This window comes from Rhinatrema bivittatum, chromosome 5 (genome assembly GCF_901001135.1).
Source record: "Rhinatrema bivittatum chromosome 5, aRhiBiv1.1, whole genome shotgun sequence".
Taxonomy (NCBI): Eukaryota; Metazoa; Chordata; class Amphibia; order Gymnophiona; family Rhinatrematidae; genus Rhinatrema; species Rhinatrema bivittatum.
In genome coordinates this window covers 19,589,639-19,616,803 of record NC_042619.1, presented here as the reverse complement: position 1 = coordinate 19,616,803, position 27,165 = coordinate 19,589,639, and the positions used below count along the sequence as shown (strand labels likewise).

At 44.6% G+C, this 27,165-nt stretch overlaps 1 protein-coding gene across 1 annotated transcript in view; it reads left to right on the top strand.

The window, feature by feature from the left end:
• WDR73 (WD repeat domain 73) overlaps nt 1-27,165 on the top strand; it is a 94,690-nt gene that overhangs the window by 7,117 nt on the left and 60,408 nt on the right. Inside the window, exons 2-4 of the mRNA XM_029602101.1 lie at nt 271-338; nt 14,521-14,609; nt 18,909-18,997. Coding sequence (XP_029457961.1) covers nt 271-338; nt 14,521-14,609; nt 18,909-18,997 — 246 coding nt within the window. The remainder of the gene's footprint in view (nt 1-270; nt 339-14,520; nt 14,610-18,908; nt 18,998-27,165) is intronic.

The window sequence follows — 27,165 nt, the reverse complement described above, 5'->3', positions numbered from 1 at the left end:
TTTGAAACGACCTGTGTCTAGTACTGTTCATAAGACAAACTATGCAATGTAAGAGTGCGAATTTGAGATTTGTTTTGGGGGGAGGGGCCAGGGAAGGGTTCTGTTCTTGACTCCATATGGTTAAAAATTGAGTGCTATAAACACTATCTCCTGTGTTCTGTATTTTGCTGTGTACGTATGCAGCTTTTCAATAAGTCCATGTTGTTGGTTTTTTGTTTTTTTTTTTACAGTTGCATATTTTCACAGCTCTTATATAATTTATTTTCTCAGATATAAAGATCTGCATGTGTTTGAACTCCAGGATCCCACCAGAGTCATTGAGTGGACAGGAGAAAAAAGTAAGATGCATACCAGTTTTCAAATAGAGGATGTTTTGTATCTGAGGTGAGGGCAGATTCTGTGAGAAAGGAAAGGGCAGTTTATTTTCAGGATATGAGCCCACAGTAACCTTCCATAAATTGACTACTAGTGGAATTTTCAGAAATAATTATCTGATTTATTAATCATGGGACTTTTTTGTTCAACATGAGGAATGCTTCATAGAGTATTTTTCACCCTATTCAAGAATTTAACCCATACCGTAGGGCACACATTTTCAGTTTCTAAAAGATGATTGCAATCCCTTGTCCCAGCTTGGCTTTTATGTACAAAGTCAGGGTGAGAGGAAGCAAACAGGCAGAATACTCAGGAGCACATGTTCCTTTCATCTTTCTAAGATGGATGATCTTGCATCTGCCAGCATTGTGTATCAATGATTCCTGCTGCTTCAGAATGTACTGTGGCAGGCTGCATTTTCTGGACAAGGATACTTATTAATGTGGTGGTGTAGGCTGGAGTAGGAGTTCCTTTTAGGGAGAACTTCTGTTGCCTCTTTCTCAGTGCGCCACAGTGATGCTGCCTGCTATAGTTGTGTTTACAATTTCTAAAACGGAGTGATCACTGCTGTACTGGTAAAAAAACAAAACAAAAAAAAACCTCGTACCTTATGACATTTAATAGTAACATAGTAATGATGCAGAAAAAGACCAAATGGTCCATTCAGTCTGCCCAGCAAACTTTTTATGGTAGTAACTGCCGCTCCATGCAGATTACCCCCATGTTTCTGTTAATATCCTTGTATTAAGGCACATGCTACTGCACACAAAAGGGGTTTAGCAGACCTGCATGTTTTTGTGGTGGGTTTATTTCTAAGTTTGAAAATATAGCTTTCGCTCAAAAGATGGTGTCTGCCAGCCTTAATGGACTTGCATTTTGTAAAATGTGTTTATCTGGAAAACCAGATAAAGATAAATAGTTTCTTTTGAACTAGGTCCAAGCATCACACGGTGGTAAAGTGACTTAAGTCCTACAGAGGGTGGCAGAGGAGAATCTTGTGTTTATCTCCCAGGATATTTCCTGAATCGTTGTCTATTGCTCCAATTGCTGGATCACTCCTGGACAGTTGCTGTCAATGTCGCATCAGAAATTGTAGCCACAAGACGAAGTGATGTCTGTTGTTCTGAATGGCAGCTTGCTTCATAATCCCCCAAACCCAAGTGTTTCATATTTATTTATTTAGAATTATTTATATACTGTTTTTACAATAAAAATATTGAACAAAGTTTTTACAATAAAATAAAAATGACATATAAAATAAAAGCAATGAAAATTAACCTCATAAAAATGATAAAATAGTGCTAAAATAATATTAAAATAGATGGAAATCAAGAAGAAAGAGAAAGTTGCTGGCCTTACAGCTCCCCATGTCTTTGAGGAGGAAAACAATGAACTTAAAACCGCTTTCTCTCCTCGGGGGATGTCACCCTCGTAGAGGAGTTGAAATACATGGTGGCAGATGGTGCCTCAGAGTTGGCTGATGGGCTTGGTGTTGTAGCCGGAGAGGAGCTTGGCTTAAGCATAGGAAGTGTGTTTCATGCACCAAACTCACCAGTAGGACATTTTCACGGTGAAGGAGGAGATTTTGGAGATGGTTGTTGAGCTGTAGGGAGATACAACAAACATTGGGAGATGGGTGGAGGAAGCTGAAACGATAGTAGAAGAGCAAGCTGAATCAATGTTGCACTTGCAGAAGTCAGTGCAGGATCTTCTGCAGGCTAACTAGGAACTGTTGGAGAAATTGGTAGATCTTGAAAATATAACACACAGAAACACTACTAGATTTACTGGGATTCCAGAATCATTTGACTATGTGGATTGCTGCAGAGCAATTTTTGCTGTTGGTGAATCCTTAGTAGGGGAAGTAGAGATTGACGGACTATGCATATAGATCTCTTAGAGCTCCTAAAAAGAATCTCTCTAGAGACATTGTAGCATGCTTCCATAATTTTCCAGTTAAGGAAGCGGTACTGGTGCAGGCCAGATTCTTGGGATCCCTCAACTGGGAAGGACATTCAGTTGAATTTTCTAATGCACAAGAGGATTACTCTGACAAAGCTGCTACAATTCTATGTAAAGCTGGAATTACTATTAAAACTTCCACAATGTCCACATCAGCTTCTATTAAAAGAGATCTTTCCAAATGGCAGTGTATTTCTAAAGTATTTCTAAAATGCTAAGAGAAATCAGGGAAGCAAACCAATTTGGCAGTGCAATAATAATGGGAGATTTCAATTACCAATAAGATCCACCAAAAATATCCAAAATCTCATACAAAATACAATGATGAGGTAAACACTACTGTAAAACACATTGTATGAACAATATTTCTAAAGTTAACGTGTGTTCTTTTATGACAATAATTCACTTACTGCATTATTATGGACCATCATACCACCCGTGACATGCATGCATTTGATGCCTGTATTTTCAGTCACATTGGGTCATCTTTAATCATCGGTCCTGTAAAATTTAAATTTAAATGCAAGCATTCGTTTGTGCTTTTTTTAGTTTTTTTAAACTTTTTTTGTAATATAATTAGTATGTGGAAACAGTGAAATTTTCATACAAGTCCTGCTCAGATACCTCTGCTGGGCATGTGTGGACAATACGCTTTGCCGCTGACAAATGAGTCCTGCTTAAGTACTTCTATAAGCGTTTCGAAAACAATGCACTTGCCTCCTTGTTTTTCAAATATCAGCGCTGCCGCGCTGTTGTCGAGGTCCTGTTTCGCCGCACGGGTGTCTCCCGTTCGTTGTATACTAGTGCCACGGTGCTGCCGCACAGATCGGGGCTGAGTGCCGTTGCACTGAATCACCGAAGTCCAAGTCCGACGTATGTTTCGCAGTGATTGCTGCTTCAGGGACTAGAATAATACTTTTGAGAAATGCATTTTAAATTCCACATCTGTGATTTATTTATTTATTTATTTAACAGTTTTTTATACCGACCTTCATAGTAGATAACCATATCGGATCGGTTTACATTTTAACAAGGGTAAAACTAAGGTAACAATTCTGGTTAATAATAGATAACAAGGAAAAAGGAATAAGTCAAAAGTTACAATCAACAAGGAAAAAAAACTTGGAGTTACAATCAACAAGGAAAAAAAACTTGGAATATTTCCGATATTTCCGATATTCCCGATATTCCCGATATTTCCGATATTTCGGAATATTTCCGATATTCCGAGCTTCACGCCATGTCCTTAGACATGGTGTGAAGCTCGGAATAAGGACATGGCCAGAATAAGGACATGGTGTGAAGCTCGGAAATATCACAGATGTGGAATTTAAAACGCATTTCTCAAAAGTATTATTCTAGTCCCTGAAGCAGCAATCACTGCGAAACATACGTCGGACTTGGACTTCGGTGATTCAGTGCAACGGCGCTCAGCCCCGATCTGTGCGGCAGCACCGCGGCACTAGTATACAACGAACGGGAGACACCCTTGCGGCGAAACAGGACCTTGACAACAGCGCGGCAGCGCTGATATTTGAAAAACAAGGAGGCAAGTGCATTGTTTTCGAAACGCTTATAGAAGTACCTAAGCAGGACTCATTTGTCAGCGGCAAAGCGTATTGCCCACACATGCCCAGCAAAGGTATCTGAGCAGGACTTGTATGAAAATTTCACTGTTTCCACATACTAATTATATTACAAAAAAAGTTAAAAAAAACTAAAAAAAGCACAAACGAATGCTTGCATTTAAATTTAAATTTTACAGGACCGATGATTAAAGATGACCCAATGTGACTGAAAATACAGGCATCAAATGCATGCATGTCACGGGTGGTATGATGGTCCATAATAATGCAGTAAGTGAATTATTGTAATAAAAGAACACACGTTAACTTTAGAAATATTGTTCATACAACGTGTTTTACAGTAGATTTCAATTACCCCAATATTGACTGGGTAAATGTAACATCAGGACTTGCTAGAGATATAAAGTTCCTGGATGTAATAAATGATTGTATCATGGAGCAATTGGTTCAGGAACCAACAAGAGAGGGAGCTATTTTAGATTTAATTCTTAGTGGAACACAGGATTTGGTGAGAGAGGTAACGGTGGTGGGACCACTTGGCAACAGTGATCATAACATGATCAAATTTAAACTAATAACTGGAAGGGGGACAATAAGTAAATCTGCAGCTCTAACACTAAACTTTCAAAAGGGAAACTTTGATAAAATGAGGAAAATAGTCAGAAAAAAACTGAAAGGTGCAGCTGCAAAGGTTAAAAGTGTTCAACAGGCTTGGACATTGTTTAAAAATACAATCCTAGAGGCACAGTCCATATGTATTCCACGCATTAAGAAAGGTGGAAGGAAGGCAAAACGATTACCGTCATGGTTAAAAGGTGAGGTGAAAGAGGCTATTTTAACCAAAAAATCATCCTTCAAAAATTGGAAGAAGGATCCATCTGAAGAAAATAGGATAAAACATAAGCATTGTCAAGTTAAGTGTAAAACATTGATAAAACAAGCGAAGAGAGAATTTGAAATGAAGTTGGCCATAGAGGCAAAAACTCATAATAAAAACTTTTTTAAATATATCCAAAGCAAGAAACCTGTGAGGGAGTCGGTTGGACCATTAGATGACCGAGGGGTTAAAGGGGCTCTTAGGGAAGATAAGGCCATTGCAGAAAGACTAAATGAATTCTTTGCTTCCGTGTTTAATAGTGAGGACGTTGGGGAGATACCAGTTCCGGAGTTGGTTTTCAGGGGTGATGAGTCAGACGAACTGAACGAAATCACTGTCAACCTGGAAGATGTTGTAGGCCAGATTGACAAACTAAAGAGTAGCAAGTCACCTGGACCGGATGGTATGCATCCTAGGGTACTAAAGGAACTCAAAAATGAAATTGCCGATCTATTAGTTAAAATTTGTAACCTATCATTAAAACCATCCATTGTACCTGAAGACTGGAGGGTGGCCAATGTAACCCCAATATTTAAAAAGGGCTCCAGGGGTGATCCGGGTAACTATAGACCAGTGAGCCTAACTTCAGTGCCGGGAAAAATAGTGGAAACTATCCTCATGATCAAAATTGTAGAGCATCTAGAAAGACATGATTTAATGGGACACAGTCAACATGGATTTACCCAAGGGAAGTCTTGCCTAACAAACCTGCTTCATTTTTTTGAAGGGGTTAATAAATGTGTGGATAAAGGTGAACCGGTAGATGTAGTGTATTTGGATTTTCAGAAGGCGTTTGACAAAGTCCCTCATGAGAGGCTTCTACAAAAACTAAAAAGTCATGGGATAGGACGCAATGTCCTTTCGTGGATTACAAACTGGTTAAAAGACAGGAAACAGAGAGTAGGACTAAATGGTCAATTTTCTCAGTGGAAAAGGATAAACAGTGGAGTGCCTCAGGGATCTGTACTTGGACCGGTGCTTTTCAATATATATATATCAATGATCTGGAAAGGAATACGACGAGTGACGTTATCAAATTTGTGGATGATACAAAATTATTCAGAGTAGTTAAATCACAAGCAGACTGTGATACATTACAGGAGGACCTTGCAAGACTGGAAGATTGGGCATCAAAATGGCAGATGAAATTTAATGTGGACAAGTGCAAGGTGTTGCATATAGGGAAAAATAACCCTTGCTGTAGTTACACGATGTTAGGTTCCATATTAGGAGCTACCACCCAAGAAAGAGATCTAGGTGTCATAGTAGATAATACATTGAAATCGTCGGCTCAGTGTGCTGTGGCAGTCAAAAAAGCAAACAGAATGTTAGGAATTATTAGGAAGGGAATGGTTAATAAAACGGAAAATGTCATAATGCCTCTGTATCGCTCCATGGTGAGACCGCACCTTGAATACTGTGTACAATTCTGGTCGCCGTATCTCAAAAAAGATATAGTTGTGATGGAGAAGGTACAGAGAAGGGCAACCAAAATGATAAAGGGGATGGAACAGCTCCCCTATGAGGAAAGGCTGAAGAGGTTAGGGCTTTTCAGCTTGGAAAAGAGACGACTGAGGGGGGATATAATAGAGGTCTTTAAGATCATGAGAGGTCTTGAACGAGTAGATGTGACTCGGTTATTTACACTTTCCCTGTACGTACCAGGATCAGTCCAGGACACCTGGGTTGTGACTCCGCACCAGTAGATGGAGACAGAGCAAGATCTGTCGGACTCGGCCATATATGGCCATGTGCCTGCCACAGCCCCTCAGTCTTACTCTGTCTCCAGTAGATGGTGCAGGTGCAGTCACAGCCCCTGCCTGCCCTGGGTACTGATAGTTAGTCAGGTTTAAGTTTTTTTCTTGTGTTTTAGTCAGCGCTGGTTAGAATTTTTCTTCATTTGCTTTAGTTTCTTAATTTTTCTGTGAGGAAGTCCCGTCCGCCCTACCTCCCAGGGGGGTTGGGGGGTTCTGAGGGGACCATCCCCCCCTGGTAGAGGCCGCTGCCAGGGTTGAGGACCCGGCTTGTCGAGTGGCAGCGTCGGGGGTGACACCGGGGAGCCCGGTTCACTCACCCCCGCTGGAGCAGGGCCCCAGGACAGAGGACAGCGACATGTTGGGGGAAAAAAAAAAAGTTTTCTGCTGTTTGCGTTCGCCGGCTCTCCTTTGCTTTGCAGCTCCGTCTCGGGGTGTCTCGGGGGGGTCGCCGATTGCCGGGGGGGTGAGTTGTAATTTTTTTTTTCTTTTCAGTTTTAATTTGCTTGCTTTCGCGCCGCGATCGCGCAAATGCCGCGTGGTTCGACTTGTCGGGCCTGCGGCTCGGCGCGTGCGCGCCTTTCTAGGGAGGGGCCTGTGCTCTGCTTGCGTCCCGGGAGGCGAAGGGGCTTCCGGGGCACGGCGGAGCAGCCGATCCCGGCCGGTCCGATCGCCGCTGCGTGATAGTGCAGCGTCGGTCAGGCCTCCAGATCTCTTCCCGCTCAGCGCGGGAGTGGCGGCCATTTTAGGCACTGCCCGTGAAACCGCGCGGGAGCCGGCTGGGGATGCCGGCCTGCCTCCCGCGCTTTCCCTGCAGCGGGGGGGAGATATTCCGAGGGGAACCGGCTTCCCCGGGGCCGCCAGTGCCGATGAGGGCTCGTCGGGCTCCGGGGAGTTCTCGGATGATTTTGCGCTTTTGTTGCGCAAACTTCTTCATTATAAAAGGCCACAAGCGCAGTCGGGCAAAAGCATCTAGAGGGGTTTCGCAGTCCAACCCCCCGAAGAGGAGGCCTAGGGATCCCTCAGATATTCCCCTGGCTCCACCCAGAGGGAAGCGACCTCTCAGGGGTGCCCCGCAGGACTCTGACAGCGAGTCCACTTCGAAAGAGGATGAGGATTACCCGGAGGAGCCCCCGTCGGGGACCCAAGGGGTGACAGGGGACGACCCCATACAGTCCAATGCAGGCAAAGGAGCGCAGGCCGTGGAAGGGGATGACCCTAAGGTGGTCCGACTGTTTCGCAGGGAAGAACTGTCCCCGCTTATTCCGGCCATTCTCCAGGAGCTGGGGATAGACGCGCCGCCAGTAGTAGCCAGACAGGAAGCCAACATGGACCCGGTGCTGTTGGGTCTCACGGGCCCAGCAGTGGCTTTTCCTTTTCATTTTTCGTCGACGGATATCCTGTTTCGGGAATGGGATATACCGGAGTTAGGCCTAAAGGTCAGCAAGGCCATGGATAAGCTCTACCCGCTCCCGGAGGATGCGTTGGAACACCTCCGGCTCCCGAAGGTGGATGTGGCGGTTTCCGCGGTGACGAAGAGATCGACGATCCCGGTCATGGGGGCTACTGCTCTACGAGACATACAGGACAGAAAGCTGGAGGTGCAACTCAAAAAGATTTTTGATGGCATTATCCTTGGCGTATAATTGAGAGTAGAACTCCGTAAATGAATTCCTTATGTCCTCTGATGTGGTAAGAGGCGATCCCTGTGCCACCCGAACAAGATGGCGCCGATGCAGCAGGGCCCACCGCGGGAGGCGAAGCGGACTCGGCAGCTTTCATCGGCTCTGACACCGATTTGCCTGCTGCCTCAGCAGATGCTTCCATTACCCGAGCTGAGCTTCGTCAGTGGTTCATGGATATGGGGGGATCTCAAACAGCATAAATTGGACATTATGGCCTCCATTGCAGATCTTAAAGAGGACCTGGCAGCATTAGGAAACCGAGTAGATGATGTGGAAAACCGGGTGGATTCACAGGGGGATGCATTAAATCATTTGCAGACTCAGTCTTTACAACATCATTCCGAAATTACAGCCCTTCAGGAGAAAATGGAAGACTTGGAGAACCGGAGTAGACAGAATAATCTTCGCTTTCGCGGGGTGCCGGATAGCCCAGAATATTCTAATGCAATGGTGGTGGCCCTACAAATTTGCCAACATCTGCTCTCCTTGGGTCGTGAGCCCTTGGATGACCTACAGCCTGTAGCACCTACCGTGAGTCTGGAACGTGCTCACAGAGCGCTAGGCCCCCGCCGGGACCAAAGGCCAAGAGACATTGTAATCTACTTCCACAATTACACACTGAAGGAACAGATCCTTGCTATTTCATGCTCCCAGAAGGACATAACATGGAACAATCATCATATCTTCATTTATCAGGACCTTGCTCCAATTACCCTAAAAAAAAGATATGATCTGCGGGAAGCTACGCTCGCTTTGAGAGCTAAGAATATTAAGTATCGCTGGACATATCCCTTTGGACTGATGTTCCAAGTGCAGGGAATGACTTATAAGATCAAATCTATCGAAGAGGCGCTAGAGGCTTTTAATAAAGCGAATATCCCAGCCTCCTTTCAAGTTCCCAAGATGGCACCGACGCTGGGAAAGCCGGACCATGCACCACGATGGCAAAGAGCGGATAAAGGCGGAAAAAGACTTCGGAGACAGTCTGATGCACGCAGGTCGCCACAGTCGGATCAGGGCTGATAATGATGCCTGGTGATGCTTGGTATTAAACTGGTTGGAGTTCTCTACACTTTGCATGTTTTTCACTGCAGCAGGCGCCTATTTTTTATAAGCGCCTATTGCGAGCACAGCTGGGCGCACAGTTCTCAGATGCTTGTTTAGAGCATGCTGTTAGCTATGGCGCTCGTAGCAAAGAAGCCTAAGCATCTTACCTTTAGTGCTGCTTGCCACATTTGAGCATCTCAGCCTGGCGTCCCCTCTAACTTGTGTCAGCACTGTTTGGAGGCTCAGAGAGACACATCTCCATCTGATTTTGCTAAGCCCAGTCCTACCCAGCATGATGTGGGAATGGAAAAGAGTTGTCAGAGGTTTCGCCTGGAATTGAGACTCCCCTAACTGGTTCGTCAGCGGGGGAAGGTAGTTAAATGGGCGCAGAACCGATGCCCCCTGGTTTTGGCATGGACCCCTCTGCCTTTTCTTGGGTGGAATTTTTTCAAGGATTGCAGTCCTTTCTTCAGGCACAGTCATTGGCCTCAGCCAGTCTTAACAACTCAGGATCGCAGGCTGCCCATGTGCCTGGTGTGGTGAGTAAGCATCGAAGTACGTCTAATTCTGCTGCGGGTCATGGCAATAAGGTCCCGGAGGGCACAGATGATGAAGCCGATCCTTACTTCTTGGAGGATGGGGAAATTCCTCAGGGGCTGGAGCCATAAGAACTATGTTGCGTTTTTTTCATAGAGATAAGTTGTCTGCTTTGATTTCCCAGACTTTGAAGATGATGGGGGTACCAGAGGTTGATTCCATGTCTGAACCAAAGAAAGATCCCATTTTGATTTCTTTGCGTAATGCCTCCTGTTTCTTCCCTATTTTGGAGGCTATGCAAGAATTAATTGATCTTGAATGGGGTGCCCCGGAAGCTAATTTTAAAGGGGGACGAACCTTGGAAGGGCTGCACCCCCCTGGATCTGGCTGCAAGAGAGCAATTGCACTTTCCGAAAGTGTATGTGCTGGTGTGTGTCGTCACCAAGAGGACGGTATTCCCATAGAAGGAGGAGCAACATTGAAGAATGCACAAGATAAAAGAATTGAGGCCATCCTTAGGCAGGCCTTTGAAGCAATGGCAATGAATTTGCAGATAGCTTCCTGTTGCTCCCTGGTGGCTCACTCCAGTTTACTTCTCTCTCTGGAAGTTGATGGATCTGGTGTGAATTCCAGGGTAGTGATAGAACCAGTAGCTGCCTTTTTGGCAGATGCGGGCTGCGACTTGGTTTGCACTTTGGCCAGAGGGATGGCTTCGGTAATAGTGCCAAGCATCAGCTATGGCTCAGGAATTGGTCGGCCAGTACGATTTCAAAGTCTAATCTTATGAAATTGCCCTTTAAAGGATCGCTCTTGTTTGGGTGTGAGCTGTAAAAAATGTACTATAAGTGGGGCGAGCCTCTTGTTCCTTGGTTATTAGAAGATAAAATGCAGACGCCATGCTCCTTCAGCGTGAGAGGTTGTTCTTGAGGTTTCAGATGCTTTCGACCATACAGAGGAGCAGCTGACTAGAGGACTCGCCATTTGGGTAGGTTTCAGCCCTTTTATCCCAGGCAACCCAGAAGGGGTGCAGGCTCTGGTAGTAGTGCCTTCCCGAGCCTCTCAATGAAGGTGTGCTGACCCACCCCCGGGATCAGGAGATAGGGGGCTGTCTCTCTCTTTTTTTTTTTTTTTTTTATCGGAGGTGGGTTGAGATCACGTCAGACCAATGGGTTCTGGAAATGATAAGAAATGGTTACACTCTGGAGTTTCTCAGTGTTCCTCGGGACATCTTCATGGTGTCTCCCTGCAACTCTCCGCAGAAGAGACAAGCAGTGGATTGTAAGTTGTCAAAGCTCCTCAGCCAGCGGGCTGTAGTTCCAGTGCCCAGATCTCAAGAAAATGTGGGCAGATATTCCATTTATTTCGTTGTGCCCAAGGAGGATTCCTTTAGCCCCATCCTAGATCTCAAGGGAGTCAACCGTCATTTGTGGGTGACTCATTTTCGCATGGAGACCTTGAGCTCAATGATAATGGCAGTATAATTGGGGGTGTTTCTGACGTCTGGATTTGTCAGAGGTGTACCTTCATATTCCCATCCGCCTGGAGCATCAACGGTTTCTGCGTTTTGCTGTTTGGGATGATATTATCAGTTTCGAGTGCTGCCCTTTGGGTTGGCCACTACGCCTAGAATTTTTTCCAAAGTTATGGTGGTGGTTTCAGCAGTGTTGAGAAATGATAGCTTTCAGGTTCATCCGTACTTAGACGATTGGCTGATTCGTGCCAAGAGTCTGAAGGAGAGCTTTTGGGTCTCACACAAGGTGATCTCCTTGCTACAGGAACTAGTTGGGTGGTGAACTTGGCCAAGAGCAATCTACAGCCATCCCAGACCGTAGAGTTTCTTGGTGTTTGGTTCGACACGAAGCAAGGCAGGGTATTCCTGTCAGAAGGCCGCATTCAGAAGCTGATGGTGCAGGTGCAATTATTGATAGAAACAATACGCCCGACGGTGTGGTCTTATCTACAAGTGCTCGGGTTGATGGCAGCCACCCTAGAGGTGGTTCCGTGGGCAAGGGCACATATGCATCCTCTTCAGCATACCTTGCTGGCTGATTGGAGTCCTTAGTCTCAAGACTATTCAGTTCGGCTTCACCTGCCAGTGGAGACCAGCATACAGCTGTAGTGGTGGTTCCAAGCAGACTATCTAAGGAAGGGGGTTTCCCTACGATCCCTGGACTGGCTAGTACTCACGACAGATGTGAGCCTCCAGGTTTGGGGGGCTCACAGTCAGGAGTTGACTGCGTAAGAGCGCTGGAGTACAGAAGAGTCTCTCTGGAGCTTCAATTAACTGGAAGCCCAGGCCATCTGGTTGGCATGCTTATGATTCGTTGACTGATTGCAGGGTCGAGTGATCCAAATAATGTCAGACAATGCAACGACAGTGGCTTATATCAGTTGTCAGGGAAGAACCAAGAGCCAGCAAGTGTCGCAGGAAATAACTCAACTCATGGAATGGATGGAAGTGCATCTTCAGGAGATAACATGCCATACTGGGTCAGACCAAGGGTCCATCAAGCCCAGCATCCTGTTTCCAACAGTGGCCAATCCAGGCCATAAGAACCTGGAGATCTCGGCCTCTCACGTTGCAGGAAAAGACAATGTAAGAGCCAACTTTCTCAGCAGACCGAGTCTGCCTCTTTTCCTTTAGGTCTGCCATTCTAGCCTCCAGAGATCATACTTGTTATCTGAGAGCCAGGAGCTCTTTGCACTGGGTGTACACATACAGCTTCTTACCAACTGATAGAAAATCATATATGTGGCACTCGGTGCAAAACACTGGGTAGCAGCCATCTCATTGTTGGTCTGCTGTCTGCATCTTTATATTAATGAGTTGTTAGTCATTTAAGGTTGCTAAGGGAGTAGAGATGCTTAATCTAAAGTAGAGTTCTTTAAATTTATTTGGTATATTTATATTAGTTTGTCACGGATCAGCAAAGAGATAGCAGTTAATCTATTGATAAAGGCAGGGTTACTCCCTTGTTTCATCTAAACCCCTAATTGACTCTTGTGAAAAATTTTCCTCTTAATTGAGATAAGTCAATAAATCAAAGAATGTGCTTGGGGTGGATGGGGAAAAAAACTCAGAAATAACCTAGCTTTTAACCTTTTAAAGGCAAAAAGACACGGAAATAATCAATTTATCCCACAGTCTCTCTCTCTCTTCTCTCCCAAGCCTTAAGCCACAAAAGTTTCCCAACAAAGCAGTACTCGCAAATCCTGTTCACTTACCAGCAGAGGTGACTTCTGCTCTCAGTACTTCCCCAGAATTCACCTTAAAACTCTGACTTGGTCTCTTAGAGCTCAGGTTCTTGGGGCATTCTCCCCTGCAAGGTGATGGAACCATTTTGCCTCGGTGCTGCCAATCTTTGATGTGTAATTTGGAAGGAGGAAAGCTCAGAGGAAATAGGCGGTAATGAATTTTTTTTACTGAGAAGGGTAGTGGATGCCTGGGATGACCTGTAATAGTAACTAAAACCACGACAGAACTTAAGCATGCTTGAAACAGATACAAAAGGGCAGTGGTAGACGAATACTGGGGTAGTAATAAGTAAAAGGATTGGGGAGGAACTCGAGTGGACTTTTATGAAAACCTATATGCTCAATCCATGTGGAACTGTAGAGGGCCAAAAAGGGGAGAAGACAAAACCAGCTTGCGCAAAATGGCAGTATGACTGTGGCAGAATCCCAAGAGGAGCAGGCAAGGTTCACCCATGAGAAACGGCAGCAAGAATTTGATATATTCTTAGGGGGTAATTTTCAAAAGGAGTTACATGTGTAAATGTAGTTACTATTGTAGCAATTTTCAAAAGCCATTTACTCAAGTAAAGTGCACTTATGTGAGTAAATCCTAAAGACAAGTCAATGGCATATATTGTAGCAATTTTCAAAAATCCACTTACTCAAGTAAAGTGAATTTACTCCAGTAAACCTGGTTTTTACTCGAGTAAATGCTTTTTAAAATCAGGCCCTTAGATTCTAACTGTTGGGGGGTAGCTGTCCAGTTTCATAGTGCAGACATCTCCCAGCTAGGGAGAAGGAGAAAAATAGTGCAGTCTGACAAGTTGAATGGCTGACTTTTCATTGATATCCTTAGCGCAGTGGTAGGGGGGTTAGGGTAAGGAAGAGTGATGGCCGCAACTAGAATAGTCAAGCTCTTGTGGTTGACAGCTGGAAGATATCCTCTGGTATTTATTTATTTATTTAAAACTTTTCTATACGTCGCTAAGTTATATACCATCGCAAAGGTTTACAAATAGGCACAAAATAAGGTATGTATAGGTAGGTTATCGTACATTTTAACAGGTGCCAATTAAGTAAGGTTACAAACTCATTAATAAAATCAATGTTTGAGTAGTGGTGGTCAAGTCCAGGCGTATTATTGAGTTACTCTTTATTAACATGCATTTTTAATAATGTCGTGTTGTTTATTCTCAACTGCGCTTCTCTGATTTGCTTTCTCTCTTCCTCTCTACCCTCCCGTTTCTTTGGTAGATAGGCAGGGGCAACTGGGCAAACTTGGTGATACTTATCTGCTTGACATAAGTTATGTTTGTTATTTTGTGAATGTCTTCAAGAAGAAGGATGCACACACATTGCTCCTAAATCTACAGATTTTCAAGCGAATGTTCTGTGCTTCTGCATAAAATGCTTTTTTTTTAATCTGATGCAATAATAACTGATTTCCGTCTTTAATGTTTTAGGTATTTGTGTGGCAGGATATGAAAAGTTAAAAAGAAATGAAATTCTCCAGCTCCTGCTACCTCAAAAACTATATGCAAAAGAAAATCAGGTAACAAATCAGCTGCTAAGTGGTGATAAGATATTCAAAATAGTCTTTAATAGTCAGCGATTCTGAAGCTGCCTTTACTAAGACAAAAATGATTTATGTGGCCTGACCCAGGCATTCATTCCGGTGCTGCACAAACAAACCCTCCATTAAAAGAGAAACAAAGCTGCTTCCCTTAGGCTTTTCTAAATGTATTGAGGACAATTTTCAAAGGGATTTAGCTGGATAACTTAATTACCCGTCTAGATTTCCCTGATTGAAAATTGGTCCCCTGCATGGGCGTTCACAACCATTGTTCCCTCCAATATATTTTGTTGGGAGCTGTGGTTATCCTGCAATGTTGAGCATATAATTTTACCCAGTGAGCAGGATGATAGGGAGGGTAGAGGGTAGGGGCAAGGAAGGGGACCATGGGGCTCTATTGCCCCCTCCCCTGATGGGTTGTTTCACCTCCTTCCCACTTCCACTGGTGGGCTGTCTCTTCTTCTTCTCCTCTCGCCCCCCTCCCACCCCCACCTCTCCTGGTGGCTGATGACTCTCACTCACTTCCCATTCTAACCCCAACTAGTGGACTGCTTTCTCTCCTCCTCCCCTCAGTCTCACGAGTGGATGGTTTCATTTCCACCCCTTGCCCACCACGTACCTTCCTGAGCAGCCTTCTCTGGGTGAAATGGCTGCAGCCTCCTCTTCAGTAGCTGTTGGCAAAGGCTCTGCCAGCTGCCGCAGACTTTCCCCATCTCTTCAGTGACTGACAGGACAGGCGCCATCAGCTGCCCCGGGCTGCCACCTCCTCTCTGATGGCTAGTGATATAGGCTCCACCAGCTGCTCTGATAGCCACCCTGTACTGCTTCTGCGAGCAGGTTTAAAACTCATGGTCTGGCACTTTGGCTGCTAGTCTGACAATGTGAAAGTTGTCAAAGTTCATACAGGTAACCAGGCTGTGTGTGGTATGGGTCTAAAGTGTGTGTGGCTTAGAAGGAACATTGTTCATAGCATGCATGCACTTTAGTTAAATTAAAAAGAGGTATTCCTGGTGGGGGAGAGGGTGTTTAGGTCAGGGAAATTAACTATTTATGTGCAACGTTATTCCCTTTTCCCTTATCTAATCATATATGCCAAAAAACTTTCAGATAGTTTCTTCTTTCTGTGCTTCCTCTCTACTACCAGCTTCTCTTTCTTTCTGCTCTGTAGCTTCACTTATTTACAATCGGGCCAATACAGTTAATGTGCCATTGGATGCGCGTTTTCCCTTACCCCTTATTCAGTAAAGGGCAGAAAACGCGCGTCCAACCCGCGGCACATAATAGTGCCCTCAACATGCAAATGCATGTTGAGGGCACTATTAGGTATTCGTGCACGATTCAGTAAGTAAAATGTGCAGCCAAGCCGCACATTTTACTTTCAGAAATTAGCGCCTATCCAAAGGTAGACACTAATTTCTCCGGGCACTGGGAAAGTGCACAGAAAAGCAGTAAAAACTGCTTTTCTGTGCACCCCCCGACTTACTATCAAGGCGATACTAAGTCGGAGGTCCCGTAGGGTAAAAAAAGAAAAAAAAATGTTGAAGTTGGCCGGTGGCTGTTGGGTCGAAAACTGGACGCTCAATTTTGCCAGCGTCCGGTTTCCGAACCCGTGGCTGTCAGCGGGCTCGAGAACCGATGCCGGCAAAATTGAGCATCGGCTGTCAAACCCGCTGACAGCTGCTGCTCCGGGCCAAAAGGAGGCGCTAGGGACGCACTGGTGTCCCTAGCCCCTCCTTTTGCCCGTTTCTACCACCGGGCCTAATTTAAATACTAAATCGCGCGCACAGGAGAGTGGCCTGTGCTCTCCTGCGGACTTTACTGAATCGGCCTGAATGTTACTAAGTAGGTCTATTCTAGGTGACTGTAGAAAAAGACCTAATGGTCTATCCAGTCTGCTCAGCAAGCTTTTTTTTTTGTAGTAACTGCCACTCCATGCATTTTACCCCCATGCCTTCTGTTTAGGGTATTGTCTGCCACTCCATGCAGGTTATCCTCTCTGCCTTTTGTTAAGGGGTAGTAACTGCCGCTCTGTGCAAGTTACCCCATGTCTTCTAATAGGGGTAGTAATTGCTGCTCCGTGCAGGTCACCCCTTTTCTTCATTTCCATCTTTTAGCCATTAGGGATCCTCTGGGTTTATTCCAATCCTTTTGAATTCCATTATCTTCGTTTCCTCCACCACCTCTTCCAGGAGGGGATTCCATGCATCCACCATCCTTTGGTGAAGAACTATTTCCTGATGGCGTTCCTGAGTCCTACTCTCTTGGACTTCATATTATATCCCCTATATCTACAACTTTAGTTCCTTTTCCTCCCTCCTCTGATAACTATAAATCCCTAAAATATATGTCTTAGAGTTTTATTTATTTTCTGGTTCATCCTCTGACTGTCCTTGATTTGTCAAGGTTCAGTAATTTTTTTATTAATGAGTATTTTTCCCGTTAAACAAATGATTCATTTTACTTTTGTCAAATGTACAATATATATATATATATATATATATATATATAATTTTCAGGGCCGGTGCAAGGGTATTGGGCGCCCTGGGCGACCCTTGTGCTGCCCCCTCCCCTATCTGTTTCGGCGCTGACTCTGTGCTTCTCAGGACCTGGCAGTGCACGCCGCTCGCGGCCCTGAGAAGCACACAGTCTCTATTTCTCTTTGCCGTGAGTGGGATAGGCCTCGCTTGCGGCACCACGTGGCTGCTCTTCGGCGCCCCCTACGGCTCGGCGCCCTAGGCGACCGCCGAAGTTCGCCTAATGGATGCGCCGGCCCTGGCAATTTTATTAGTACTGCAAAACAGATTTCACCAGTACACAAATCCTACCAGCTAACTAACCTCAGCTAACTAACCTCAGATTACTTAGAATCAGTTCCCTGACTTTAATGACATTCCTGCCACACTGCTAAACAGTGACTGAAGCATGCAGTCTCTCTCTGTCTCTGTGAGCAATGCTGTCTGTGTGCTGGACAGGAATACAGCATCATCAGCTTTAGGTACAGAGGCTTCAGAGTCGGCTGTCGGTAGGCCGGTCACAGGAAATGAAGCAGAGAGATGTAGCACCTTCTGTGTAGGAATCTTCAGCTCAACGAGTCAATGTCTGCATCTCTGGTCAGTGTCTGTCTTCGGGTATAGACAGGAATGTAGGCAGATTCTGCTTCGATGCCAGTGGTGGCAGTGCTGGTCCCAAGGGCATGGTCCATTGGCTGGCTGGGCCCCCGTTTGATGGTAGCTTCCTGAGGATGGCAGGTTCTGCTAATGGTGATAGCCCTGCTGTCTTCTCCCTGGTTCCACTTGTTTTATAGTAAGTGAACAGGCTGGAATACATACGTATTGATGAGAGCCAAACTAAGCTTTTGATTGGAGGATTCTCTTTTATTTTTGTTTGGAGAAGTGGAGAGTTCATTTTGGAATATGTGACTGCACAGCCTTAGGAATGCTTAAAAATAAGCAGTGTCCAATCCCTGCTGAGTTCTTAGTTTTAGGCAAGCCAGAGGTTTACAGTCTTGTTTTTCTGTAATGTCTGCAATTTCCAATCTTAAGACATAATGGAAACGTCACAATCCTTGCTGTTATTTCTTCCATGCTAATTTGGTTCAGAGAAAATGGCTTTTGGCCTAAACCAGATCTGTGGTGTATTGTACCTACGCCTCTGCGCCAAGTCGAAATGTTTCTTCCCTGCCAACCGTATGGTGCACCCCATGCCTCCCCTCTCTGCTTTCTCTCTTCCCCCATATTTATGCTGTCTTTCTCCCTTTTTTTCTTTGCTCTCTTTCTCTGCTTTTTATTTTTTACTCTTTCTCTCGCTCTTATTCTTTTGCTGTTCAATGCAGAAACCGGTGCTGCATGATTTCTGCTTTACAGGGTGGAGGCAGGAAGCACTTGGCCTGTCCTGGGCTGCTCTTCCCATGTCCTGCTGCAGCCTGTTGGCACTGACAGCCTGCACGCTGCAGGAGGCGCTGGAGAGAACCACTTCCCATGGCTCATTTTCAGTGGAGCACGGGCAAGTTGCTTGCCAGTTTTCAATTTCTAGTCACCACCGGCAAGCTGGTGACCAGAAATTGTGCACCCTGCCTGTTATCTGTTGCATGTCTGTGTCCCCTTTGCCTGCTTATTATATTAACACATGCTTATTACTACTTCATAGAATTGTGTCCAATTTAGCGATGCAAACAATGACTAAAAGGAAGTTAAATCCCCTCAAGCCCTGTAGGTCACTTTTTCCATGTAAACAAAACCCTAAATTCATAGGCAATAGTTTTTGTGTGGTTTTTTTTAGGGTCTATGTGCAGAAAGAGACTTTAAGGTAGAGCATGGAGGATTTTCAGACTGGCCTGTGTACAACTTAAAACATGTTCCAAATACCAGGTATATTTTTATTTTACATTTGTCATGTAAAATTGATTTATAGTGTTCATTAGAAATGCCGCACAGGTAGGATGCCAGTCAGGTGGCACACCTTGGCATCTAACCCAGTCTATTTGTTAAGCTGAAATGGTCAGCTTTTCTTCTATAGTTTATTTTTCGTCTGCTACCCAAGTAACCAGTTTGAGTTTATTTAGCTATTTTAATTGTAATTAGTTAATTAAACCTAAATAGATTTCCTTAATAAAAGTTAAACTAAATCCAGAAAACATTGCATTTAGTATGCATAAATAAAATAAGGATTTGAGCTGCAAAATTGCTTATTTAGAGCCAGGTCCTTTGTTGGCCCTGGCCCTGGCAGTCTGCAGGGAATAAAAAGTGAGGGGCTCATAAAGGTAGCAGAGACTTTTTCCCTCCACTCTTGTCTTCAGTGTAGGGGGCGGAGTGGGGTTGTGTGAAGAGAGCCAGAGACAGTGATGGGGGTAAGTATGTGAGAGAGCGAGCCAGAGCTGATGAAGGGAGAGGCAGGGTAACAGAACCCAGAAATGGTGACATGGAGGATGGTGACAGCCAGCTAGACATGGTAATGGAGGATGAGAGAGTCAGGAAGAGGGTGAGAGAGCCAGAAGTAGTGATTGAGAGGAGGAAGGGTTTGAGTGAGAGAGAAAAAGCGGAGTGATAGGGTCTTGGTATGTGAGAGCCAGAAGGGGCGATGGGGGATGATGTATAGTAGAGAACCAGAGAGGATTTGGGTGGGGTGGAGTATGCAAGGGGGGATGACTGGGGCTGAGAGTAAATTAGAGAGAGGGTGATGGGGAGAAATACGAAAGGGGATAATTGGTGGGTGAGAAGTCAGAGCCCAGGGGTGAGGGAGACAATCTGGAGGGGAGGGGAGAATGTGAGAGGAGACGAGTGAAATGAAATGGTTGAGAGGGGGTAAGAAAGTCAGCATAGGGGTGATGGAGAATGGTGCAGGAGGGCTTTTATGGCAGAAGGGAATCAGAGGGAGATTGATGGAGGGGATAACCAAGTGAAGGAGAGAGGAGCAATAGAGGAGAGCATTGTGGAAGTGAAATGTTGAGCTAGGAAGAATTGGAGGGCAAGAGATGTTGAAGGATAGGAGTGAGGGAAATGGAGGGATGAAATCTAGGTATGAGAGCAGTGTGAGGTAATGGTGATATAAGGCAGAGATTTAGAGGCAGAGAAGAGAGAAATGATAGAAAACTAGATGAAAGGGAAAGATAGATGTCAGGAGAGAGGAGACAGTGATGAAAACAGGATAGAAATATAAAATAAACTGGAAAGGAGACCTTGGGAAAAGGTGTTAGGAGAAGACAGGCAAGAGGAATCGGGAATAAGAGACCAAGATCAATGCGAAAGAAACCCAATCTAGATAACAAAGAAAGGAGAATTTTATTTTCAGTTTAGTCATTCGAACGCAGTGATCCAGTAGCTGTATGGCTTCCGGAGTAAACTGCATTCTCTGTATGACAGGATGGCTTTTAATGGCTCAATGTAGGAATTATCATCAGACGTGAATGGTGTCTCTGATATGACATCTGAAGATAAGGACCTCTAGTTTCAAGAGGTTTGAGTTAATTTGTACACAGATCCAATAAAAAGATTTCAGAATCTGCCAAGAAACCTAGGATTTGGCTTGTGATTTTCAGTGTTGTTATATGTTCTATGTACAGTTTACCTCTCTCCATATAAGAAAATATAGTGGAGGACTAGATAATTTTGAGAAAACAAGTAATGCCCTGACCAAGAGATGGTCAGAGCCCTTTGATAAGAGACCGGCAGTACATCACTGATCATGCAGAAATCAACCAGTACAGTGTATCCCCTTGTCTCTTCCAACGTGGCTGGTGTCGATTTTTAAGTTGTCCTGTGCTTTTACAGGATTGTTCTCGATTGGGTGTGGGGCTCTCTGTGCTTCCTGTGCATGGGCTCATTCATGTGTGTATTTTTGTGCGAGCGGAGGTACCTGGAATTTTAAATCTTGCGTGCACTTGGGCGCGTAGGATTTAAAATAGGCCTACTGCGTGTAAGTATGCTCCTAATTTTAAGAGGTTACTCGAGCAAACCTACTTCCCGAATCTCCCATAGGGCTTTGCCGGCTTTAACGCACATATATGTAAGCGGATTTTAAAACCTGCTCGGCGAGGGACAGTCCCAGTTTTTCCAATTAGTCCACCAGTTTGCCCAGTCAATATCAAGGTTTTCCAGACCCCTCTGGTTCTTCAACCTGCACACCCCCCAGTTGACCGGATCCCTCACCCTGGTCTGTAAGCCGTAAAACATGAGATCCATAGACTTGCTCCTCGGTAGGAGCAGCAGTAAAGTTACGCGGCTAACAAGCTGATATGTGCTGTGGACTCTGGTTTTAAAATACAGAGTTACCCGCATAAGTGTTGGACCGGTCCCAGAATGCCCAGGCCCCACCCCTTTCCTGCCTCCCCTCCTTATTTTTGTCGCGCGCAGGGGTACATATGCATGGAAATTGTGGCTTTTGAAATCCCACATACATGCATATTTGGGTATTTTTGCACGAGCAATGCTTTTAAAATCGACCTGTTTGTTAGAAGCATTGTCAGTCTCAGACTTTGCTTAGTAGAGCATTGAGGTTGGGCCATTGAAGCTGCATAGCAGTTGTTACATCTGGCAACTCCTTCCTACACTGGCAGACTTAAGCTGATAACATTTCATTGTTAGCTTGTTTTTAGTTAATGCTCACCTTTACATTTGGGCTGACTTGCTGGCACTGCAACCGAAAGTCCTTTCTCTATTCACGGAGCACTCGGAGTATGGAAACTGGCTGCTTTCTGCATGGTGCATTTGTGATCTTAGATGTCACTTCATGGTATCTGCAGCGAGAACTATTCCCATGTTTATTTACTTGGTGCCAAATATTGTGAATTGTGGTGCTTATGTTAGCAATGTGGTCCCTTATCCACTGGGGACTGAGCAGAAACCAGTGGTTCATTTCACCTGAACTACTGAGCAGCCATGAGATGACAGTGACTTTCAGGCACTATCACAAGGGCAAGTTTCAAATCAGTCACCAAGAGGGAGGAGCTGTAGATCTATCAGAAGATATTGCAATTTATTCTGCTATTACAATACTGTGCAAGGCAAGTCTGTCCAGTGGTGCCTAAATATTGATGCATGTACAGGAACTGACAGTGAATGGTAACCCATTGTAGGAAAACCAGCATGTCTGATTGTGTCTAATTTGCTAAATTTCAAGTTCATGTCATCGTTCCTTAAAGACTATAGAATAAGATGTGACAAGCACTTATGGTACTTATGAAATGCTGGGGTTCAGGGAACATATTCATTGCTTTGCAGTCACTTTTCGCTGACATAGAAAAGTATCACAGAGAAAGTGATGGGGTGGAGAGCAGGGAACGAAACGGGATGCTGCAGCGTATGCAGCATGTTAGACATTTTTAGGCAAAAGGCCAAGTTTGGAAATGACCCAGGCACTCTGACCTTCTGGGACCTACATTGTTGCTTGGCGAGCACTACTGTTCTGCATCCATTTGAGAACAATTTAGGGATGTAACTGGGTTTGTTTTGTTATGGAGAGCTAAGCCAAAGGAAAACAGAACTGAGAAGGATGTGAGGCAGACAACGAGAGAGGTGCTGTAGTGAGTAGGTCACCTGGATTCAGATTCTGCCTCTGTCACTGTATGAGCATAAGACGTATTCCTAGAGCCCAGCATCCCGTCTCTGACACTGGCCACGTCGGGGCACTAGGAAGCATCTAGTAGATCTTAATGGGGAGATCTATTTCTTGTTGATCGACACAGTTGTTGCATAATTTTGCTAAACTTGACAACACGTTTCTCTTCTGGGGCTTCAGCATAGCCCATTGTAATTGGGAACAACAATAATTCTCATTCAGAAATTAGGAACCTGTGACCCGGTGGTCGTTTTTAGTGAACAGATTTCACTGTGACACGCTGCAGAAAGGAGATGAGAGGCTGGGCTCTGTTAACTCAACTCTTTATTTAGCCTTTTTAGAAGTGAACTTTGAAATTATCCAGAAGCACTCAGCTGTCTCAATGTGGTAAACATATCCTGAAATAGCCATAAACAGCGAGTTATTTCACTGTCCATTTTGGGTGCAGGCCATGTTTCTAACCAGTGTTAGCATCTGAGGCCATACACTGGGCAATTTTGATGGGTCCTGAACTAAAATTCATGTTATGGTGTAATTATTTACTGTCATTAATTGTACAAAAAGCTTATGATACTTTAATTACTTTGGATCAAATTGAAACCAAGATACTTCACTTCAGCATGATCTTAAGCTGCCTGCAGAATGTACAAATAATTGTTTCTAGATAAGTGCAGTTCATCTGATTTGAGAATGTATTAGACCAATCAGCTAATGGGTCTGGGGTGTTGGCTGCATTCCAGCACGTAGTCAGTCCTCTGCATTCTTTGTCTAACACTGGTATACAGGAATACAGCACAAAGAGGTGTCAGAAAGACAGTGCATACATACACTAGTTATATTAGCAGTTTATACAGGTAATTTGTAATCATTTGTATTTGTCTGCTCTGAATTTAAATTCAGCTGAGCTACTTTAGCCATTGCTATTGGGATAATCTAATTTTTCTGTTTTGACAGTATCTTTAGGAGATACCTCATTCTGAGCCATGTGCTCCTAAATGACTGTCAACTTTCTCACATGATTTAGTTTAGAAACTTCTCTATATTCTTTTTGAATGTCAGCACCAGTTGTCTGGTTCCACCCTGGTCAAGTTGAAGCCCAACTCATCAGAAGAGGCTCTCCCTTTCCTAATACTACTACTACTTAACATTTCTATAGCGCAAAAGACATATGCAGCGCTATACGAAAAGACAGTACCTGCTCAATCGAGCTTACAATCTAATAAGGCAAACATACAGACTTGGGATATTTCATAAAGCAAGACAAAATATTCTCCAGATTTTTCCTCTAGGAGTATTCAGATCAGTTTAATTACTGTGACTGGACACAGATAGGCTCTTTTGAACTTTTTCTGAACCTTGCTAAGGCAGTTGTTTTTTTTTGTTTTTTTTAACTGGAGCTAATTTGGGTTTGCTATAACACAGCATGTGAAGACATATCAAGGATGGATTTTTTTTATTATTACTTTTTGGAATATTTTTATAATTGTTCTTTCACAATGAAAATATGGAGTATGTTGTGTTGCTAAATGAAACAAACTCCTGCTTTAATGCATTTTGATTTGTATTTTTTAGACAGAATCTGAAAAATGTAAAGGGTGTGAAGACTTTTATAAGGCACTGTTAATAAACATGGATAAAGGTGAACTGGTAAATGTAGTGTATTTGGATTTTCAGAAGGCTGTTTGACGAAGTCCCTCATGAGAGGCTTCAAAGAAAACTAAAAAGTCATGGATTATAAATTGGTTAAAAGACAGGAAACAGAGAGTTGGATTAAATGGTCAATTTTCTCAGTGGAAAAGAGTAAACAGTGGAGTGCCTCGGGGATCTGTACTTGGACCAGTGCTTTTCAATATATTTATAAATGATCTGGAAAGGAATACAATGAGTGAGGCGATCAAAATTGCAGATGATATAAAATTATACAGAGTAATAAAATGACAAGAGGATTGTGATAAATTGCAGGAGGACCTTGCGAGACTGGGAGATTGGGCATCCAAATGGCAGATGAAATTTAATGTGGATAAGTGCAAGGTGTTGCATATAGGGAAAAATAACCCATGCTATAGTTACACAATGTTAGGTTCCATATTAGGAGCTACCACCCAAGAAAGAGATCTAGGCATCATAGTAGATAGTAGGGATGTGAATCGTTTTTCTGACGGATGAAAATAACGTACGATATTTTCTCATCCGTCAAGTATCAGGGGGTCCCCGAAAGCGATAGGAAAACCCCAGGAAATTTTCGTGTGGTTTTCTTATCGTTTTGGGGTAGGGGGAGAAAGGGCACACAGAAAAAAAAACCCAAACCCACCCCGACCGTTTAAATCTAATTATTTAGCATCCCCCCCCTAAAACTTTCCTAAAGTACCTGGTGGTCCAGCGGGGGTCCTGGGAGCAATCTCCCGCTCTCAGGCCATCGGCTGCCAGTAAACAAAATGGCGCTGATGGCCCTTTTCCCTTACCATGTGACAGGGGCTATCGGTGCCATTGGCCGGCCCCTATCACACATGGTAGGAGCAATGGATGGCCCACGCCATTTTTTAAGATGGCGCCAGCTGTCCATTGCCCCTACCATGTGACAGGGGCCTGCCAATGGCACAGATAGCCCCTGTCACATGGTAAGGGAAAAGGGCTATCGGCGCCATTTTGGATTACAGATCCAGTCGTGGCCAGCGGAGCGGGGTATGCCGAGAATGTCTGTAGAGTAAATGTTGAAGAACTGGTGGAGATGCCGGAAACCAGAAGTGGCTCCCGTAGTTGGTGTGTAGATATTCTGTAGTGCAGGAAAGCTGAATGGTTTCTACTGAAGGAAGGCGGTAGTGGCCCGGGGTTCGGGGTACACTGCGTAGAGTCCTCAATACAGTTCGTATATCAGAAGTCAGTAGAGGTACTCACAAATAGATGGTTCCTGGATAGAGTGAGAAACCTGAGAAGCAGGTCTGGTAGAAGTCAGGCAGGTAGGCCCTCCAAGGAGCGGATAGCCAGGAACGCAGGGGAGCCCCTGAGGAGCGGGTACTCAGAGCGTTTAGATGCCAAGGCCAAGTCAGGAACAGGAAGTCCTTGAAAGAGGAGAATTCAGCAAGACGGAACTCCTTGCTAACTCAAAGCCAAGGGGCTGGTCGGATTAAATACACAAGCGGTTTGATATCATCGGGAGGGGCCACCCCCAAGGTTCCCACCATGATGTCTTCAAAAGAGGCCCTTGTGTGCGCGTGCGCGCACCTAGGTGATTCCGGGTCCAAGATGGCGGTCAGCAGCGCCCATGCTGTCCCGGGAACGCTGGAAAGGTCGGCGGGGATTGGCAGACAGCCATTCTTCCCAGAGTTGATGGAGCGGGGGAAAAAAGAGGTGAGCATGAGAGGTCGCCGCCGTCTGCGACCGACAGGCGTAACAACAATTTAAAGAAACAGCAGGTCAATTATAGATCATTGGCAAAAGCAGCAAGTAAAAATATACCAAATAAGTTTAAGGGACTTCATCTTTGATAAATGAAAACAAAAAGATGCTGCCAGCAGTCCAGCAGTGAGATGGGGATAAATGGTCTTTTGCATCAAGTATAAGAACATAAGAAATTGCCATATGGGGTCAGACCAAGGGTCCATGAAGCCCAGCATCCTGTTTCCAACAGTCGCCAATCCAGGCCATAAGAACCTGGCAAGTACCCCAAAACTAAGTCTATTCCATGTTACCATTGCTAATGGCAGTGGCTATTACCCCTAAAGGGTAGATTTTAAAAGGAGCGAGGGGATCCCCGGTGTGCCCCGCTCCGAGGGTCACTACCGAATCCTCTGATCTGTGGTCTCACCCTGGGCATTCCCCACTGCTCAGGACTATACTACTACATCTGCAATTCTGTGGACATTACTGTCTCTGCATTCATAATAAAGTCTCTACTTCTAGCTGTGTCCCACGCCACTGAGACTGCGCCTGCTGATGGTGAGGCTCACAGGGCTCCTCCCTGTGGGCGGAGACACCTCTCATCTCAGCCCAGGGTTCACATTCTTACATAAACATAACAATTATAGTCAGCATTAATTTGTGCTTATCTGTTTGAAGCTAGTAATTGCCTCCTATTATACACAATGTTTTCCCAACCTCCACATTGCACAATAATGTGTGTGTGTGTATATATCAAGATTTGAGTCTGAGGTGCATGGAGGGGTTCAGGGCGGAAAGAAACGCCCCCCACCAAACAAGCTTCTATTTAATCTACCTGGGATTTTTCCTCATTCTTTATTCTGCTCTCTTGTCTAGCCAGGCCCTAGAGGCACAGACCATTATTACCTCTGGAGCCCAGCATAGTTGCACACTTGAGCCAGGTAGTAGGTGGCTGAGGATCCCTCCTCTGCAGCATCCCCAGCCCCTGACCAGCAGCTGAGCCTAGGAATTAAATCAGAAACTACTGGACCTTTGGACTGGCCCCAAAATATTACACTATTTATTTATTTATGATTTTCACTTATCAAGAAACGAAATGTGACAA